Raw genomic sequence first — 19,436 nt, forward strand, 5'->3', positions numbered from 1 at the left:
TGTTTAACGTTTTCCCAGTTACCTAGTTTTGACCTATGTAACATAGAGAAGTGATGAACATATAAATTTCTTGTAGTGGATGGTAGCGTTTGGACTTAAGTCACTTTTACAAGGCTTTTTTTGGCGCAGAATGAAATATAACACTCACAATAACAAACAGGGCCTTTCTATTTGTTTAGCAAACACTGGTTTCTCGGGGTGGTGTGTACTGGCTTCTTATAACTGGTGTGAACAAGTATTTTGTCTGTTGGAAACCAATGAGTAATTGGGAAAGTGAACATTACAAAGCTTGAGGAGTGCTAACCACACATCTCTCACATAGACCACCTTCTAAAGCTCAGGACACCATTGAGCAAAATGCTCAAGTCATGTAAGTACAATATGTGTTTATTACTTTTCAATGGTCTTTGTAATATTATTTATATGCTATGATGTAATGCTAATGAGCGTAGCTACGGTGTAACAAATGGCCCAGGAATTTATCATCCTTTAGCCATATGGTTTATAAATTGGTCAGGGATTAATGGGCTAAATTTGGAATAATGTTCTCATGTGAGGCTCCAGTCCCTTCTTCCTATTGACCAATCCCCATTTTTATTAATGTATTGTATGCAAGAATGCACATTTACAGCATTTATGTATATATGTAATACTGTATATGTGTATGTATGTGTGTATATATATATATATATATATATATATATATATATATATATATATATATAATCTCTTTACAAAATAAATTTGCGTAAGCATTCTTAAAATTAGAGTGCAGCTTTTTAGAAGGAAGTTGAGTTAGTTACTCGAATATCCATTCACTACTGTAATTACGAGCTTATTTCAATAGAAGGTTTCTGGCTTTCCAAACTATAACACCCATTCCTAAACTAACCACTTTTAACCTCTTGACAACACTGAAGAGGAACCCTTTTTAAGAAGTAGCATAACTAGAGTCAGATGGGCCCGGGTGCAGAATTTGGATCCGCCCCCCCCCCCCCCCACCCCAGCACGCACACACTCGCACTCGCACACGCGCACACGCACACACTCACACACTTCCCTGCATGCTGACCAGATGTATGAGCCTTTGTAGTGTTTTAAATCCTTTAAGGACATACGAGTTGCACCCCCTCTCCCATTATGTAGTAACATCCCTCATCCTGGTATATAGGTCCTTCACCTTGGGTCCCATCCTGCTATATATTTTAGTATATATGTTCCCCATCCAGTTATATATGTCCGTTATCTTGGGCCCCATCCTAGTATTTGTCCCCCATTCTGCTGCTGTTCTTTAGTGCATTGAAAAAAAAGACCATTATACACGCCTTCCATGGGTTCCTCCACCATTCTACGTCCTCTTCTGAAGTCTGCAGCTGAGTTTAGCGTGCAAGTGATGGTAGCACATGACCCAGTGGGTCACTGCGTTGCAATACACTTTAACTGAATGTGCGACCAAGGGTGAACATCCAGTTGAAGTTTGCTCTGACATTGGTGGGCCCAGTTGCAACCTCTGTCACCGTGTTTGTTGCGCTTGGTTTTTAAGTTTTAATTATCTTCTGCAGTACTGCAGTAAACAAGTACAGTCCTGGTCGAAAGTGTTGGCACCCTTGACATTTTTTCAGAAAATGAAGTATTTCTCCAAGAAAATGATTGCAATTATGCATGTTTTGTTACACATCTGTTTATTTTAGCTTTTTATGTTTTGACACAACACAAACAGGAAAAAAAAAAGGAAAATGTTACATTATTTCACACAAAACTCCAGAAAATGGAATGAGGCCTACAAAGAAAAGTACCTACAGTCAAATATGAAGGCTGAACGATATTTTGGGGAGGTTGTTTTGAGGCCACTGGTACTGGGTGCCTTTACTGTGTGCAAGGCATCATGAAATCTGAAGATTACCAAAGGATTTTGGGTCGCAGTGTTGTGCCCAGTGTCCGAAAGCTGGGATTTTTTCATGGGTTTTTCAGCAGAACAATGACCCCAAACATACTTCAAGAAGCACCTAGAAATGGATGGAAACAAAGGGCTAGAGAGTTCTGAAGTGGCCAGCAATGAGTCATGATTAGTGATGAGCGAACATGCTCTGATAACACCTGAACATGCTCGGATAAGACGTTATCTGAGCATTTGGGAGTGCTCGTATATAATGTTCGAATCGCCGCGAATGCATGATTAGTGGCTGTTAGACAGCCTCAACACATTCGGTGATTGCCTGTTTGTCAGACAGCCTCAACACGTGAGCATTCCCTAACAACCGCACATCTTGCAGCCGCAGTGAGTGTAACATAATATATGAGTACATCATGCAGCGGCAGAGACCCGAGCATAACATACGAGCACTCCCAGATGCTGGGAAAACACCAGAGTGCTCGGCTAAAATGTCATCTGAGCGCGTTCACTCATCACTAGTCTGGGTCTAATTCCCACTGAACATCTTTGGAGAGATCTTAAAATTGCTGTTGGGAGAAGGCGCCTTCAAATATGACAGACCTGCAGCAGTTTGCAAAACAGGAGTGGTCTGAAATTCCAGTTGAGAGTTGTAAGAAGCTTGATGGTTATAGGAAGCGATTGATTGCAGTTATTTATTCCAAAGGATGTTGAGGGTCCCAACACTCTCGTCCGGCCCATTTTTGGAATTTTGTGTGAATTTAAGTCCAATTTACGGTACCTTTTTTTCTCTCTCTCTGTTTTTTAGTGTTGTTTATTTCTTATGTGTGTAGTGGAACTTGTATAACAAGACGTGTAATTGCAATAATTTTCTTTGATAAATAGTTCATTTTCTGGAACAATTTCAAGGGCAACAACACTTTCGGCCATGACTGAATGCGTCATTTTCAGCAAAGTAACTCTTGAGGTATTTAAAGGGGCTTTTCACTACTCAGAAAACTCCTTCTAAATCACTATATACCCCCACGTAAAAGCCTATGCTTGCCTCTGGTGCTTACAGCCGTTCTGTTTTGGTCCTGTGAGCCCTGCAACCAACCAACCTGCCAATAATTAGCTGCTTCACTCTCCTACAGAGAACCGCTTTCACTTCTTATGGATGTTAGTTATGTCCAAAGAAAGGGAGCATGAAACAGCCAATTAGCCACCATTGTTTGGCTGCAGGGTTCACATGACATAAAAAAGTTAGGTGAGCCTCCGGAGACCCAGCACGGACATCGCTGGAATGGCACAGGAGGTGTGTGCAGGCTGTTATTTTACATGAGGTAATATGGTGATGGAGAAATGGTTTTTCATGTAGTGGGCAATCCCTTTAAGGTTATACTGAAAATTCGGTCGTCATCGCCAGTAAATTATTTGATATACTACGATTTACTTCAAATTATGAGGGAAGGATTCAACTAGACAGGCAACAATTACCATATAAATATTTTATTAATATTGACTTATACAACCAATACATATAAAAACAACGCAAGACACCTGGACAGTATTAACCCCTTAACGACCGCAGATACACATTAAACCGGAGGACGCTAAGAGGCCTTATTTCCTCATCAACGTTTTAAAACGGTGCCCACTATGTCCATAATAATATCCAAAAACATATCTTGAATATAAAGGGACTTAAGGGCATGAGAATCAGTATCCCCATTACAATAAAAAAAAAAAAGTAAGCGGGTGCTTTATGAGCATATATAACCTAAGATGCAAGAGTATCCAAAAGACACCACTCAAAGAAAAAATATAAAATAATTTTTTATTCAAGAAATAATATACGGTACATTAAAAAAGACGTGAATCAAGAGTAAACATGATTCATGTGAGCGGAATCAAAATAGGACATAATCAGGTAAGAATAGGTGGTAGAGCGGAGTAAAATCAGGTTGTGGGTAGTAATAACAATAGTATAAATAAACCCATATTACCAGGGATGCAGAAAAATGGTAGACAAGTGTATAAATGTAAATCATAAAGAACCATTTAAATCAACCACATTGAAAGGGATAGTGTAAAGATTACCCATGATGCAGTGAACCGTCGCGTACCAAGCGACCCGACCTATAAAACTGTCCCTCTAGTTAACCCCTTTAGTGAATACCATAAAAAACAAGGCAAAAAATGAAGCTTTTATCATCATATCGCTAAACAAAAAGTGGAATATTTTAGTGTGTGACAGCAGCCAAACATAAAACCCAATATAAATCCAGTATCGCTGTAATCGCACTGACCCGAAGAATAAAGTCGCCTAATCGCTTATACCGCACAATGAACGGTGTTAAAAATAAATGAAACCAATTCTTCACCTGCTGTTGATTTTTTTCATTCTGCCTCCCAGATCGCAGTAAGTCTTGATGCACATTTATCCTGTGCTTAACGCTTACACCGGGGCTTCCGTGTAAATCTCTGAAATACGTGATTTAGACGGAACCTCTGGCGGAAGATTCCCTATAATGAGACAGATGGATGCACTGTGGACACCGTCTGACTTGTGATCTGGCGGTGTCCATCTTTTTAGGATTGCATAAAAGTGCCCTCGGCCACAGTTTTATGCACTTCTGAAAAGGACACCGCTGAGCAGAGGTCAGACCGAGTCCAGAGTAACTCTGCTGCCTCAATATAGTGAATGGATCCCTCGGGGGTTTCATCCGAATCATGTCACTCAGAGATTTAGATGGAAGCCCCAAAGTAAGTGGTTAGCGTAGAGAGCTGGATAAATGTGATTCCAAACTTTATGTAAAATGTTCCCAATAAAAGCTTCAACTCAATCCACAAAAAAACAACTCCCCACTTAAGTCTGTCATATGTTCACAGAAATATAGGGGGCTTCCACATTACTGGTAGTACAAAGGCTTTGGAAAAGTGTAACTGGTCCTCACCCGCCAAAAGAAATTCAGCAAATTCTCTGCTTCCATATCCAAATGCCCCCTCCTTTCTGAGCCACAGTACCTAAACCGCATATATCATCCACTTTTGGCATTTCTGAATCTATGATAAATTGCTTAACTTATGAGTGAATGTCCCCAGAAGCACAGGCTGGGTATAACGTACTGGTCACTACAATGGCAGTTTTCAATTTTCACTCTGCAACATTCATTGCTGCTTGTTTCTGGAAAACACCCATGGAGTCAAAATTGTCACTACACCTGTAGATAAATTCCCCAAAGGGTATAATGTCCTAAATAGGGTCACTTAAGGGGGATTCTGCTCTTCTAGCAATTAGAGGCTCTGCATATGGAGTCCGCTAACTGTTCTACAAAAATCAGCACTCTGTTCTTCCAGAGTCTCTCCGTATGGCTAAGTAGTACTGTACAGCCACATATGGGGTAATGCCACATTCAGTAAAAATGGTGGGACACATTATGGTGCCATTTTTACCCACTTCTTGTGTGAAAATGTAAAATCTGCAGCTAAAACAAAATTTTGCTGGTAAAAATGTAGCTATTTTTTCTTCACTACCCAATGGTATAAAATTCTGTGACACACCCGTGGTGTCAATATGATCATTGTACTCCTAAATGAATTAATTGAGAGGTATAGTTTGTAAAATGTGGTCACTTATGGGGGTTCTGCTGTTCCGGCACCTCATGGGCTCTCCTAGTTGGTCATGCCACCTGCAAACCAGAGGGCTCCTTGCCTTCTGAGCTTAGCACTGTGCCTGAAAAGTTTTTCCCGATTTACATGTAGGTTATTGGCACACTCAGGAAAAAATGGACCTTGGTTTGTTGTAAAAAAAAATAAATAAAAATCCTATTAGCCCTTTAGAAAAATTAAAAACTTGGGGCTAAAACAACGTTTTAATGGTAAAAATGTAATTTATTCTTTCTTCACCGCTCAATGGTATAAAATTCTCACAAGATTCTGCAATGTATTACTAGGAACGCTAGCTGCTGTTGTGTATGCGTTTTTCCACTGCGAAGACGCATATTCAACAGGTGCACATAGCCTCGACGGGTCCGTCAGCAAGACGGGTCCAGTGCACACGTTTTCCAGAATCTGCACATGATCCGTCAATTAAACGTCTTGACGGATCCTGTGCAGATTTGGAAGACGGAAGTGTGAAAGAAGCCTTATAAATTTCTGTGAAGCACCTGAGGGTTTAATGTGCTCACTACACTTCTAGATCAGTTCCCTGAGGGGTCTAGTTTCCAAAATGATTTCACTTGTGGTGGATTTTCACTGTTTAGGCACTCTGCAAACGCGACATGGCATCTACCAATTGTTCCAACAAATTTTGCATTCAAAAAGCCAAGCTTCCCTTCCAAGCTGTGCTGTGCACCCAAACAGTGGTTTTCTCACTCATATGGGGTATCTGCATGCTCAAGAGAAATGACACAACAAATTTTGGGGTCCTTTTTTCCCGTTACCCATGTCAAAATGAAAAAAACCTGATCTAAGGCAAAAAATTTTGTGAAAAAAGTTAAATGTTAATTTTTTTTTTCCACATTCCAAAAATTCCTGCGAAGCACCTGAAGGGTTAGTAAATGTATTGAATGTGGTTTTGAGCACCTTGAGGTGTGCAGTTTTTAGAATGGTGTCATTTTGGGGTATTTTCTATCATATAAACACCTCAAAGTGACTTCAAATGTGAGGTGGTCCCTAAAACAAAAAAAAAAATGGTTTTGGAAATTCTGTTGGAAAAATGAAAAATCGCTGGTCAACTTTTAACCCTTATAACTTCCTAACAAAAAAAATGTAGCTTTAAAATTGTGCTGATGTAAAGTAGACATGTGGGAATTGTTGTATATTAACTATTTTGTGTGACATATCTCTGTGATTTAAAGGCATGAAAAGACAAAGTTTGAAAATTGCAAAATTTTTGCCAAATTTCCATTTTCTTCGTAAATAAACACAAGTCATATCAAATAAATTTTACTACTATTATGAAGTAAAATAAGTCACGAAAAAACAGCTTCAGAATCACTGGGATCCAGAGTTATTACCTCATTCCAGAGTTATTACCTCATAAAGTGACGGTAATAATTGTAAAAATTGGCCTGGTCATTAATGTGCAAACCACCTTCGGGGGTAGAGGGGTTAAGGTCAAAATTGGCTCCGTCACTAAAAGGTTAATATATTTCTGTTGTAATTGTTCCCTGATGTTTTGGGTGTACAGTTATATGAAAAAGTTTGGGCACCCCTATTAATCTTAAGCTTAATGTTTTATAAAAATTGTTTTTTTTGCAACAGCTATTTCAGTTTCATATATCTAATAACTGTTGGACACAGTAATGTTTCTGCCTCGAAATGAGGTTTATTGTACTAACAGAAAATGTGCAATCTGCATTCAAAACAAAATTTGACAAGCGCATAAGTATGGGCACCTCACCAGAAAAGTGACATTAATATTTAGTAGAGCAAAGTAAGCTACACTGCTGATGTACAGTGCCTTGCGAAAGTATTCAGCCCCCTGGAACTTTTCAACCTTTCCCCACATATCATGCTTCAAACATAAAGAAACCAAAGGTAAATTTTTGGTGACGAATCAACAAGTGGAACACAATTGTGAAGTTGAACGAAATTTATTGTTGTTTTACATTTTTGTGGAAATTCAAAAACTGAAAAGTGGGGCATGCAATATTATGCGGTCCCTTTAACTTAATACTTTGTTGCACCACCTTTTGCTGTGATTACAGCTGCAAGTCGCTTGGGGTATATGTCTATTAGTTTTGTACATCGAGAGACTGAAATTCTTGCCCATTCTTCCTTGGCAAACAGCTCGAGCTCAGTGAGGTTTGATAGAGATCGTTTGTGAACAGCAGTTTTCAGCTCTTTCCACAGATTCTCGATTGGATTGAGGTCTGGACTTTGACTTGGCCATTCTAACACCTGGAAACATTTATTTGTGAACCATTCCATTGTAGATTTTGCTTTATGTTTGGGATCATTGTCTTGTTGGAAGACAAATCTCCATCTCGGTCACAGGTATTTTGCAGACCCCAACAGGTTTTCTTCAAGAATGGTCCTGTATTTGGCTCCATCCATCTTCCCATCAATTTTAACCATCTTCCCTGTCCCTGCTGAAGAAAAGCAGGCCCAAACCATGATGCTGCCACCACTATGTTTGACAGTGGGGATGGTGTGTTCAGGGTGATCAGCTTTGTTGCCTTGACGCCAAACATCGTTTGGCATTGTTGCCAAAAAGTGATTTTGGTTTCATCTGACCAGAGCACCTTCTTCCACATGTTTGGTGTGTCTCCCAGGTGGCTTGTTGCAAACTTTAAATTACACTTTTTGTGGATATCTTTGAGAAATGGCTTTCTTCTTGCCACTCACCGCTGAAGAAGGACTTGTTCCGAAACGCGCGTCGGGGTGCATGCATACTGGACCTATTAACCCCTTAAAGGTATTCCAATCTCTATTTAGTAAAGCACTAGGGTGGAACAATAGAAGGTCACCAACATAGTATTTAAAACCCAGATAGGGTATATTCAGTACAAAAAGAGACTGGGACCAAAAGCAGGAACATACAGGACCACTGCCTTAAATTGATCAAAAACCAAAAGAAAAAAAGAAGCAGCATCGAGTCCGGATAAATATATAAACAAACTTTATTAACAATTATTCCAGGCTTAAAACGAACAAAGGGAAATGGTCCCCGTGCTGTACTCAGCACGCACCTGCAAGAACAGGGGATATGTGCCTGTAGTATACATATGTCCACATTATAACCGATAACAACAGATTAAAGTGACTGTGCATAGGGTTCAAAGGAGCCTGCATTGGACACATAGGTCCGTCAAAGATAGCTAACAAGTACACTTCATACTAAGTATATAATAATATACATACCAGATAATGTGGAAAAAAAGTCACAGCGTGGATTGGCACTTCCCCCCTGTATCCCCCCAGGATATAGGGGGATACAGGGGGGAAGTGCCAATCCACGCTGTGACTTTTTTTCCACATTATCTGGTATGTATATTATTATATACTTAGTATGAAGTGTACTTGTTAGCTATCTTTGACGGACCTATGTGTCCAATGCAGGCTCCTTTGAACCCTATGCACAGTCACTTTAATCTGTTGTTATCGGTTATAATGTGGACATATGTATACTACAGGCACATATCCCCTGTTCTTGCAGGTGCGTGCTGAGTACAGCACGGGGACCATTTCCCTTTGTTCGTTTTAAGCCTGGAATAATTGTTAATAAAGTTTGTTTATATATTTATCCGGACTCGATGCTGCTTCTTTTTTTCTTTTGGTTTTTGATCAATCTCTATTTAGACCCATTATACTCTGTTATATCACTTGCTCTCATGCTGCACTATTTTCACTTTATGGCTTATAAAGAGAGCGCTGAGTCATATTAGGGACTGCTTGTCCTTCACATTGCTTTTGTTGTTTTTCACATAGCACTGTTTTGATACAGTTAATACTGTTTTCATATTTAATTGTCCTTTAATTCACTGCTTCATGTAGTTATTTACTTCCCCGTTTTTTTCATCACTTTCACTTTTTATACAAAGTATATGTGTTTTAAGCTGTATAATGACTTTTTTAGGGGCTATTAAATAATTATTTATGCACATATTTCTGGCATACCTTTTATATCCTGGTCCAGCATACGGGCGCATTATTTGTATGAATTTATCTATGGAATATTGTTTGCCACATTTTATTATAACCAATAAATATAAATATATTTTTTCACCTACTTTCTTGCCTGGGTTCCCTGTTTTTCCATTGCTCTGTATCGGTTGTTGTGCACCACTCTTCCATAAGAAGATTTGTGCAGTGTATGACTGATTGTTATCCTAGGGACAGACGTCCCACCTCAGCTGTAGATCTCTGCAGTTCATCCAGAGTGATCATGGGCCTCTTGGCTGCATCTCTGATCAGTCTTCTCCGTATTTGAGATGAACGTTTAGAGGGACGGCCGGGTCTTGGTAGATTTGCAGTGGTATTATACTCCGTCCATTTCAATATGATCGCTTGCACAGTGCCCCTTGGGATGTTTAAAGTTTTGGAAATCATTTTGTATCCAAATCCGGCTTTAAACTTCTCCACAACAGTATCACAGACCTGCCTGTTGTGTTCATTGGTCTTCATGATGCTCTCTGTGCTTCAAACAGAACCCTGAGACGATCACAGAGCAGGTGCATTTATACGGACACTTGATTACACACAGGTGGATTATATTTAGCATCATTAGGCATTTAGGACAACATTGGATCATTAAGAGATCCACAATGAACTTCTGGAGTGACTTTGCTGCACTGAAAGTAAAGGGGCTGAATAATATTGCACGCCCCACTTTTCAGTTTTTGAATTTCCACATAAACTTAAAATAACCAATAAATTTCATTCAACTTGACAAATGTGTTCCACTTGTTGATCCTTCACCAAAAATTTACATTTGGTATCTTTTGTTTGAAGCATGATATGTGGGAAAGGTTTGAAAAGTTCCAGGGGGGCGAATACTTTCGCAAGGCACTGTAACACCTAATTTACAGAAACTACATTGCCTGACGTTTTTAAGTCCCGTGAGCCCTGCTGCCAAACACCAGGTGCTAATCGGCTGCTTAACTTTCACTTCCTTCAGGCTAAACTGACATCCTTAAGGCTATGTGCACACGTATTTTTGAGGTCTGCGGATTTTTCCACCGTGGATTTGAGAAATCCGCAGGTAAAAGCCACTGCGTTTTACCTGCGGATTTTATCTGGATTTTGTGTGGATTGCACCTGCGGTTTTACACCTGCGGATTCCTATTATGGGGCAGGTGTAAACCGCTGCGGAATCCGCACAAAGAATTGACATGCTGCGGAATGTAAACTGCTGCGTTTCCGCACGTTTTTTCCGCAGCATGGGCCCTGAGGTTTCTGTTTTCCATAGGTTTACATGGTACTGTAAACTCATGGAAAACTGCTGCAGATCTGCAGCTGCGGGTCCGCAGCAACGTGTGCACATAGCCTCAGAAGTGAGAGCTGCTCTCTGACTTCCTCCAGGTCTCTGTTACAGCTGAAGGTAGTGAGAGTGAAGCAGCCGCCGATTGCTGCTGCAGGATTTGCAGATCTCCCATAATTTGCATGGGAGTTACGCAAACCGCTTAGAACTGCGCTCGGCTCTTTTTGCAACCCCGGCTCTAGAGGTCGGAACCTAGAAACAGTTATTCCCATTTTGGTCATAAAAATGCAGACATGGGCTTAAGCCTTTATTATTAACTTTTCTCTTGACCTATCTAAATGGTTAACACAGCCCCTTTATTTTCCTACAGAATACCAAACTGTGCATCTATGTCAGATTGTATTTTTAATATTATCAAAATAACTACAGGGAAATGAAGTAAAGCTGCATAAGTTGTGTAATATTTTATATGATTACAATCTTACCGCGTTAACAGAGTGCACCGTAACAGCAGAAGTTACGGGCGCACTGCTATCATGTAAAATTATTATTTGTTCAACAGTCTGTTTTGGTTGGCTGTTTATTAGATAAAGCGTGCTGTACACTCAGTCACCTAATGCAAATCTGATTTTGGTTGTCCAAAATAATTAAATAGCAGCAATAAATTTTAAACAGGGCAGCGGGGACGGCTTGTTTTCGGCACATTGCCTTCTCACATTTGGTAAGTATGTCACATTTCTCCGCTATGTTTGCATTGTGTGCTCTAGCGGTAAATTCTGCACCAGTTACTATGCACTAGGCACTTTACGTTTATTGGGTCTAAGACTGCTGCTAATGCATAGGTCAGCACTGATAGATTTGAATTACCTATGTAGCTGTAATTTTATTGTGTCATTATAATTTGTACTGACCTATATTGCTGGAAGAAATGCTGCAATAATTCTTTACAAAGGCTAAAGGATGTGCTGGTTGCATCCTGTCCCTGGATGAGTGGTGTCCAGCAGTTCTAATCTTAATAATTTTTTTATTCTGTACTTTATCAATAAAGATTTGAATTTAAGGATTATACTCTATATGTGGTCTTTATGCACCATGTTTTTTTTATGTGAATATGATGTTTTGAGTTTTGTGTCCTTACCCTCTGGGATAGTCTTTGAGTGTTAATACCGCTAGAATGGCGCCAGCACCTGAGAGGAGTATAAACTTTTTTTTTAAATTATTTTAAATGTGTTTTTTCTTCGTGTATGGGGTGTTTGCATGTATATATGAGGCTATGTGGGGTCATACTGTATATAGGGAGTGATGAGGAGACTTTATATAGTACTCTATGGAGGGCTCACGCTGTATATTGAAGGCTATGTGAGGGCTCACACTGTATGTAGGGTGCTATGTGTGGGCTCATACTATATATAGGATGCTACCGTATGTTGGGGGCTTATATTCTATACTAGATTGTGGCCCGATTCTAACGCATCGGGTATTCTACAATATGTATGTATGTATATAGCAGCCACATAGTATATATCACAGGCCACGTAGTATATAGAAGCCATGTAGTATATAGCAGACAAATACTACGTGGCCTGTGCTATATACTATGTGCTGCTACTGTATATACATAAATTCATAATGCATAGGCAGCATCAATAGTAAAAAGTTGGGGACACACAGGGTTAATAGCAGCGGTAACAGAGTGCGTTACCCGTGGCATAACGCGGTCATTTACCGCTGGCATTAACCCTGTGTGAGCGATGACCGGAGGGGAGTATGCGGGCGCCGGGCACTGACTGCAGGGGATTAGGGAGGGACTAATCAGACTGTGCACATCGCTGATTGGTCGCGGCAGCCATGACAGGCAGCTGGTGAGACTAATCAGCGATGCGGGATTTCCATTACGGAAGTTGAGGACAGAAAGACGGAAGTACCCCTTAGACAATTATATATATATATATATATATATATATATATATATATATATATATATATATATATATATATATATATATAGACTAGATGGTGGCCGATTCTAACGCATCGGGTATACTAGAATATGTATGTAGTTTATTTATGAAGATTTTAGAATAATACATTGAATACACAGGATTCGGCCAACCGCGACCAATTAGCGAAGCGTGGTTCAAATCCCGCGCCAATTCGTGGCCGGACTGCGCCTGTTGCTGATTGTTCGCGGCCGTCCACGTAGTATATAACAGCCCACGTAGTATATTGCACAGCCACGTAGTATATAGCACAGCCCACGGAGTACATAGCACAGCCACGTAGTATATAACCAGGGCCGGCGTTAAGCACAGGCAGACCAGGCAGCTGCCTGGGGCCCCCGCTCCTCCAAGGGCCCCCTGCTGGTTCCATGACCACAATGGAGCTTGCTTACAATTAAAATAGCACAAGGCAGTGCTTTGCTTTGCAGAAGAGGCAGACATACGTGCATCTGTCTCTTATCTGTTCTGCAATCAATTGTGAGTGTTTCCTGGCGGGCGGCGACGCTACACTGCCTTGTCTGTGTTATCTATGTCGGCTCAGCGGCTGCAATCCCTGAGGCAGAAGCAGTCAGGCGTGTTATACTGACCTGACCTGCGCTCTGCATGTTCTCCTGTTCTTCCGCTGTGGCCGTCCATCCTCACTGTGCAGCAGGCTGCAGGTTATAATTTATACTGTGTCCTGGACTGGCACTGCAGCTGCTGTTCAGCGGCAGGACCTTCCTATGTGACACGGTCACCTGACCACTGACGTTGTCCTGACGCTGCACAGCAGTCAGCAGCCCCTGTCAGGGACACAAAAATGCAGGAGCTGTGCTGCCACCCAGAAGACAAGTGTTCCCATATCATATAGAAGACACTTCACTGCTTACTGGTGAGTTTTTTTCAACTGTCTGCACTAACACACCAGTCACACACTGCAGTCTGCGCAGTCAGCAACGCAACCAAAACTACAATGTAATTAACGTAAAAAAGAAATGAAAAAAAAAAAGTGATATAAAAAAAATGAATGATACCTACTGTCAGTTGTCAGCATCCTGCACAGGCCGCTCTGCAGTGTGCGCTGGCACCAGGAGTGATGATGTCACTGATCGCTAGCCACGGGACCACTTTGTTCTGTGAGGCTATATGTGCACACTTTGCGGATTCCATTGTGGATTTTTCCGCGTGGATTCTGAAGAATCAGCAGGTAAAACCCCTGCGTTTTATCTGCAGATTCACCGCGGATTATCTGCGGATTTTATGCAGATTTTGTTCGGATTCACTGACAGATGGTGTCACTGTGCATCGGTGAACTATAAAACGCACTGTGTTTTTTTGCCGCCATGCATAACGCCTTTTTGTATGACCAAACAACTCAATCTTGGTTTCATCAATCCACAGGACCTTCTTCCAAAAAGAAATTGGCTTCTCCAAATGTGCTTTTGCATACCTCAGCCGGCTCTGTTTGTGGCGTGCTTGCAGAAACTGCTTCTTTCGCATCACTCTCCCATACAGCTTCTCCTTGTGCAAAGTGCGTTGTATAGTTGACCGATGCACAGTGACACCATCTGAAGCAAGTTGATGCTGCAGATCTCTGGAGGTGGTCTGAGGATTGTCCTTGACTGATCTCACCATTCTTCTTCTCTGCCTTTCTGATGTTTTTCTTGGCCTGCCACTTCTGGCCTTAACAAGAACTGTACCTGTGTTCTTCCATTTCCTTACTATGTTCCTCACAGTGGAAATTGACAGGTTAAACCTCTGAGACAGCTTTTTGTATCCTTCCCCTGAACAACTATGTTGAATAATCTTTGTTTTCAGATCATTTGACAGTTGTTTTGAGGAGCCCATGATGCCACTCATCAGAGGAGATTCAAACAGGAGAACAACTTGCAAGTGGCAACTTTAAGTAGTTTTTCTCATGATTGCATACACCTGGCTATGACGTTCAAAGCTCAATGAGGATGCAAAACCAAAAAAAGTGCTTTAGTAAGTCAGTAAAAAGTAGGTAGGAGTATTTAAAACAAGAAAATGATAAGGGTGCCCATACTTATGCCCCTGTCAAATTTTGTTTGAATGCAGATTGCACATTTTCTGTTAGCACAATAAACCTCATTTCAAGGCAGAAACATTACTGTGTCCAATAGTTATTAGATATATGAAACTGAAATAGCTGTTGCAAAAAAAACAATTTTTATAAAACATTAAGCTTAAGATTAATAGGGGTGCCCAAACTTTTTCATATAACTGTATATTCTTCCCAGGAGCCTCTGGCTTTCAGTCATGCAGGAGCACCTGGAGCAATTCTAGTCACGGCTCATAGCACCGAGAGTGGCAGCTGTAAGAATGCACTGACTGACGGCCAGCTCTGCACTGATGTACATAGAAAACTGACAGGTGAATGAGACCTTACACTAACACGCATGTGTGAATGTAGCTTTACAGTGATATCCATTATGTAATGTCCTCCCACATTCTCGTCACGGTACTGACAGAATAAGCCCCCTCTGTCATACACCTCATTAACTGTGGTGACTAAAGGGTTAAATGATTAATGGGTGTCTGATCGATCCTTTGATTTGATTTGTTAAGCTCGCCAACATGCTGCAGTAATTCTGTGGATCTACTCTTCCCCAAATCTATCATAGGTTTGTTTTCTTTATATATTTAATATCCCAAAAGTGTTGTAAAACCAGAAACCAATGACACTTTTTGGCCACGTTAACATGACAGTGTTTTGTCACCGTATTTTGGACCCAAAACCTAGAGTGGTAAATAGAGGAAGATTTGTACTGGAAAGATGGCACCTCCACGTTTTGGGCTCGCTCACTCATGGTCCTCGCTGGGCAGTACTAATGCAAAATACTGACATGTTACATGGTGAGAAAGTTTCTGCTGCTTTTACGTGTTTTTCTATGTAAAGTGTTTTCTTTATGCACTACACAGCGGCTCACTCTCTATTTATTTCTATTATTTTAACAAGACCGAAGTTCCTGAAACTGCATGTCTGTACTTGGCAGCCTAAATTAATAATGGCTCTCTCCTCTTCTCCGGATGCTGGGTTACATATTGCTGTCACATGACCCTTTAACATTCCATCTTGCAACCACATTTGTTTGTGTTTTTCTGTAGCATCCTATTTACCAGTGTATCAGACTATATAATGAATTACCATTTATTTGTGAGTCTGTGACATTTGTAAGGCATACTTTATACTTATATATTATCTTATATCTTGCATCATAATCCCACCTAATTCTTTTTGAAGTGGTGTGTAAGGGTGTAAAAATAGTTTCTGATCTCCATTTTGTCTAGTTTCCCGTATTACTCTGGTCCCACATGACCATTCTGCAGCTTTGCGGGATCACACAGGTTCTGTATGGAGCAATAACTGCCTTCTCATTATAAGGCCGGGGTCATATTACAACGTAATACGGACGAGTGCGAAGCGATAAAAAATTGCATAGCACTCGGACCAGTATTCATCTATGGGGCAGCTCAGATTACTGTTTTTTCCTCGACCGTTTTCAGTGTGAGAGTGAAATCGCAGCATGCTGCGATTGTCACTGACACTCGGCCGAGTCTCTGCTCACTCGCACCCATATAAGCCTGACCCCGGTAATGGAGGAGATGGAGAATTTCAATTCTCCGCCTCCTCCACAGCTGTGCTCCGATCCGCTCTCTGTGAGAGGCTTGGAGCACAGAAGCATGACACTAAGCTCCCGCTCGCAGCAGAGCAGGAGCCGAGGGTCATTAGCATATCGCATCCGATGCTCTCGCATCGGAAGCCATACGCTAGTGTGACCCCGGCCTAAGTCTGAGAGAGCAAGGCTCCATAGACTTCCATTCACAAAGTGACATCCGTGTCCACACACCATCCCCTGTGTGATCATGCTATTATGTATCACATATCTAAGAAAAGGACCTGAGCAGTGCTGAAAACTAGGGAAGATAGTGATTGGTAAGTATTTTAATACTTAAACGCCATTACATGGATAATTAGGAGGGATTATGGAGTAAAAAATTTTGAGACTTAAAAACATAAGCTCTGACATCCAAAATAAGTTACTGCATCAAATTTTTCATTATAAACAGCAACCCTGATGCCGTGCCAGATCTATCAAAGACCGTGCCCATCAGAGCCCATTGTGTCTGTTACAGAGTTTTAGAAATATTTCCTGGAAAGTTTCCTAAAAGGGGTACTCCTCATTGCTCACCCCTCTGCCTGGGACATTACAGCTGTGTGCAGCTCCATGCAGTAAAGGTACGGTACCTTCACACTAAACAACTTTACAACGAGAAAGACAACGATCCGTGACGTTGCAGCATCCTGGATAGCGATCTCGTTGTGTTTGACATGCAGCAGCGATCAGGATCCCGCTGTGATATCGCTGGTCGGAGCTAGAAGTTCAGAACTTTCTTTGGTCGTCAGATCGGCGTGTATCGTCATGTTTGATAGCAAAAGCAACGATATCAGCAATGTTAAACATGGAGCTAACGACCTGTGAGAACGATAAGTGCGTCACCGCTACGTCACAGGATCGCTCCTGCATCGTTGTGGAGCTGCTGTGTTTGACATCTCTACAGCGACCTAAACAGCGACGCTGCAGCGATCGGCTCGTCTATATCGCTGCAGCGTTGCTGAGTGTGACGGTACCTTTAGTCTCCTGATGATAGTGGTTTCTTTGTAGGTAACTGGGGGCATGGTCACACCCCTCTTCTCAGACTGGCTGTTGCTGACAGGGGGGAGCTGAACTCTGGTGTGATATAAGATCCCAGACGGGAGGGGAAGCAGTGAGGAGCAGCTGCTGTCACACTGAATTACAACAATAATAATAGTAATTACAAGTGTTATAAAGATAAAAGAACTGCACTGGGCATCTCATCTTCATAGTTTGAGGGCAGTGACAGTACAAACATTTTTCATCTCCCTGGAGTGCCCCATTAAAGGGAATATGTCAGTAGATTCAAAGCCTTCTAAATTGGCGTGCAGGTCATAGAAAGATGAATAAATGTTACATTGATATCTGTGATCCTATGTCTTAACCAAGCAGTTAAGATCTATGGGCTGACAGATCTGCCTGAGAATTTGCCTCAAGAATTTAAGGGGCATTACCAGTGTGAGACCTGTACTCCACGTGCCAAATTAATATGCAAATGCTATTTTTCTCTGCTTTTTTTAAGTGGTTGATGCAAATGAGTCGGTATAATGTTCAAATAATCAACCATTAGAGTATAAATCACATTTTATTGGACATCCCTCCCAATGATAACAGTATTTCTTTTGTTAAAAAAAAAATCCCTAAAAATGCAGTGTACCAAATTATTGTTCACAACAGAGTTTCCAAACATTTTATAGGCTGTAAAGAACTTAAAATGGCTACTTGTTGAATTTGCAGCATTAAGAGGTCACATTCATTGAAAGCCTTTTCAATAAAAATCATCTTAACTAGCCAAGATAGGACCTCTTCTTTTATATATTGCCTTCACAATTCTTGCTTCCATTTAACTTTGTGAGTTTTTAAATAGTTTCTGCTTGAATTTCTTTGCAAGATGTCAGAATAGCCTGCCAGAGCTGCTGTTTTGATGTGAACTGCCTCCCATTATCATTGTTCTTTTGCTTGAGCATACTCCAAAGGTTCTCTATAGGTTCGAGGTCAGGGGAAGATGGTGGCCACACCATGAGTTTATCTCCTTTTATGCCCATAGCAGCTAAATGACTCAGAGATACAGTTGTTCTCCAAAGTTTACATACCCTGGCAGAATTTTTGCTTTCTTGGCCTTTTTTCAGAGAATATGAATGATAACACCAACACTTTTTCTCCACTCATGGTTAGTGGTCGGGTGAAGCCATGTATTGTCAGACTACTGTGTTTTCTCTTTTTAAACCATAATGACAACCCAAAACATCCAAATGACCCAATATTGTCCTATCCTATCTTCTATGTCTTTCCCTAATCTTATACAAAGTAGATGTAAAACACATACATATTATAATAACATTAAGCGAATACATTAATGTTTATAAAACTCTATGAAACAGCACCTATTTAATACTAACACTGTTTAAGAAGGGAGAGGCACATGGCGATCTGTCACCCCCTTACAGCTTGCATTTTTGGTGAATTATCTGTTTTCATACCTTGTCCAAGGCATTGCATTATTTGACGCTTTGTGGCAGGAGTGAGATCCTCTTTCTTTCTCATATTTCTCACATTGAATTGCCCGATTAATATTGTGGAGCATCCTTAAGTAGTTTTCCATAAATTGGGCTCACATGGCAAACTAATTATCACAGGTGTTTGAGATTGATTTCAGTGATCCAAAGTGCCCTCAGACACAATACCATCTATGAGCTTAGTTTAAAAACAAAAGATTACATCTTGAATGCTATTGTAAATGGTGCTCCACTTCCCACACTTACCTGTCCATTCACCTATTGCAGTAGGCTGACCATAAACTAAGCTCACCCCAAAGCAATTTAGCACATCCACACTTTTCGCTGCCACAACTCGCTGTTATAGGGCCAGCAAGAGGTGCCCTCACTTGGTCACACACTAGCACACATGCCACCAAATTTTCATGAGCACCTGATGTGTACTTTTTTTTGCACTGTGGAACACACAGTGTAACACAGCTAACCTACACTCGCCTTTAGAGC

The 19,436-nt window shown here is 40.9% G+C and overlaps 1 protein-coding gene across 3 annotated transcripts in view; it reads left to right on the plus strand.

The window, feature by feature from the left end:
* Positions 1-19,436, plus strand: part of TNFAIP8 (TNF alpha induced protein 8) — a 206,272-nt gene that overhangs the window by 129,856 nt on the left and 56,980 nt on the right. The window contains exon 1 of one of the 3 annotated variants that reach the window (XM_077290814.1): positions 247-370. The exons of 1 other annotated variant lie outside the window; for it this stretch is intronic. In XM_077290814.1, coding sequence (XP_077146929.1) covers positions 358-370 — 13 coding nt within the window. In that variant the 5' untranslated portion in view covers positions 247-357. Of the gene's footprint in view, positions 1-246; positions 371-13,570; positions 13,671-19,436 lie in introns of those variants that run through there. One more of the 3 variants, XM_077290831.1, reaches the window with a different exon arrangement.

The sequence above is a fragment of the Ranitomeya variabilis genome, chromosome 1 (genome assembly GCF_051348905.1).
Source record: "Ranitomeya variabilis isolate aRanVar5 chromosome 1, aRanVar5.hap1, whole genome shotgun sequence".
NCBI lineage: Eukaryota > Metazoa > Chordata > Amphibia > Anura > Dendrobatidae > Ranitomeya > Ranitomeya variabilis.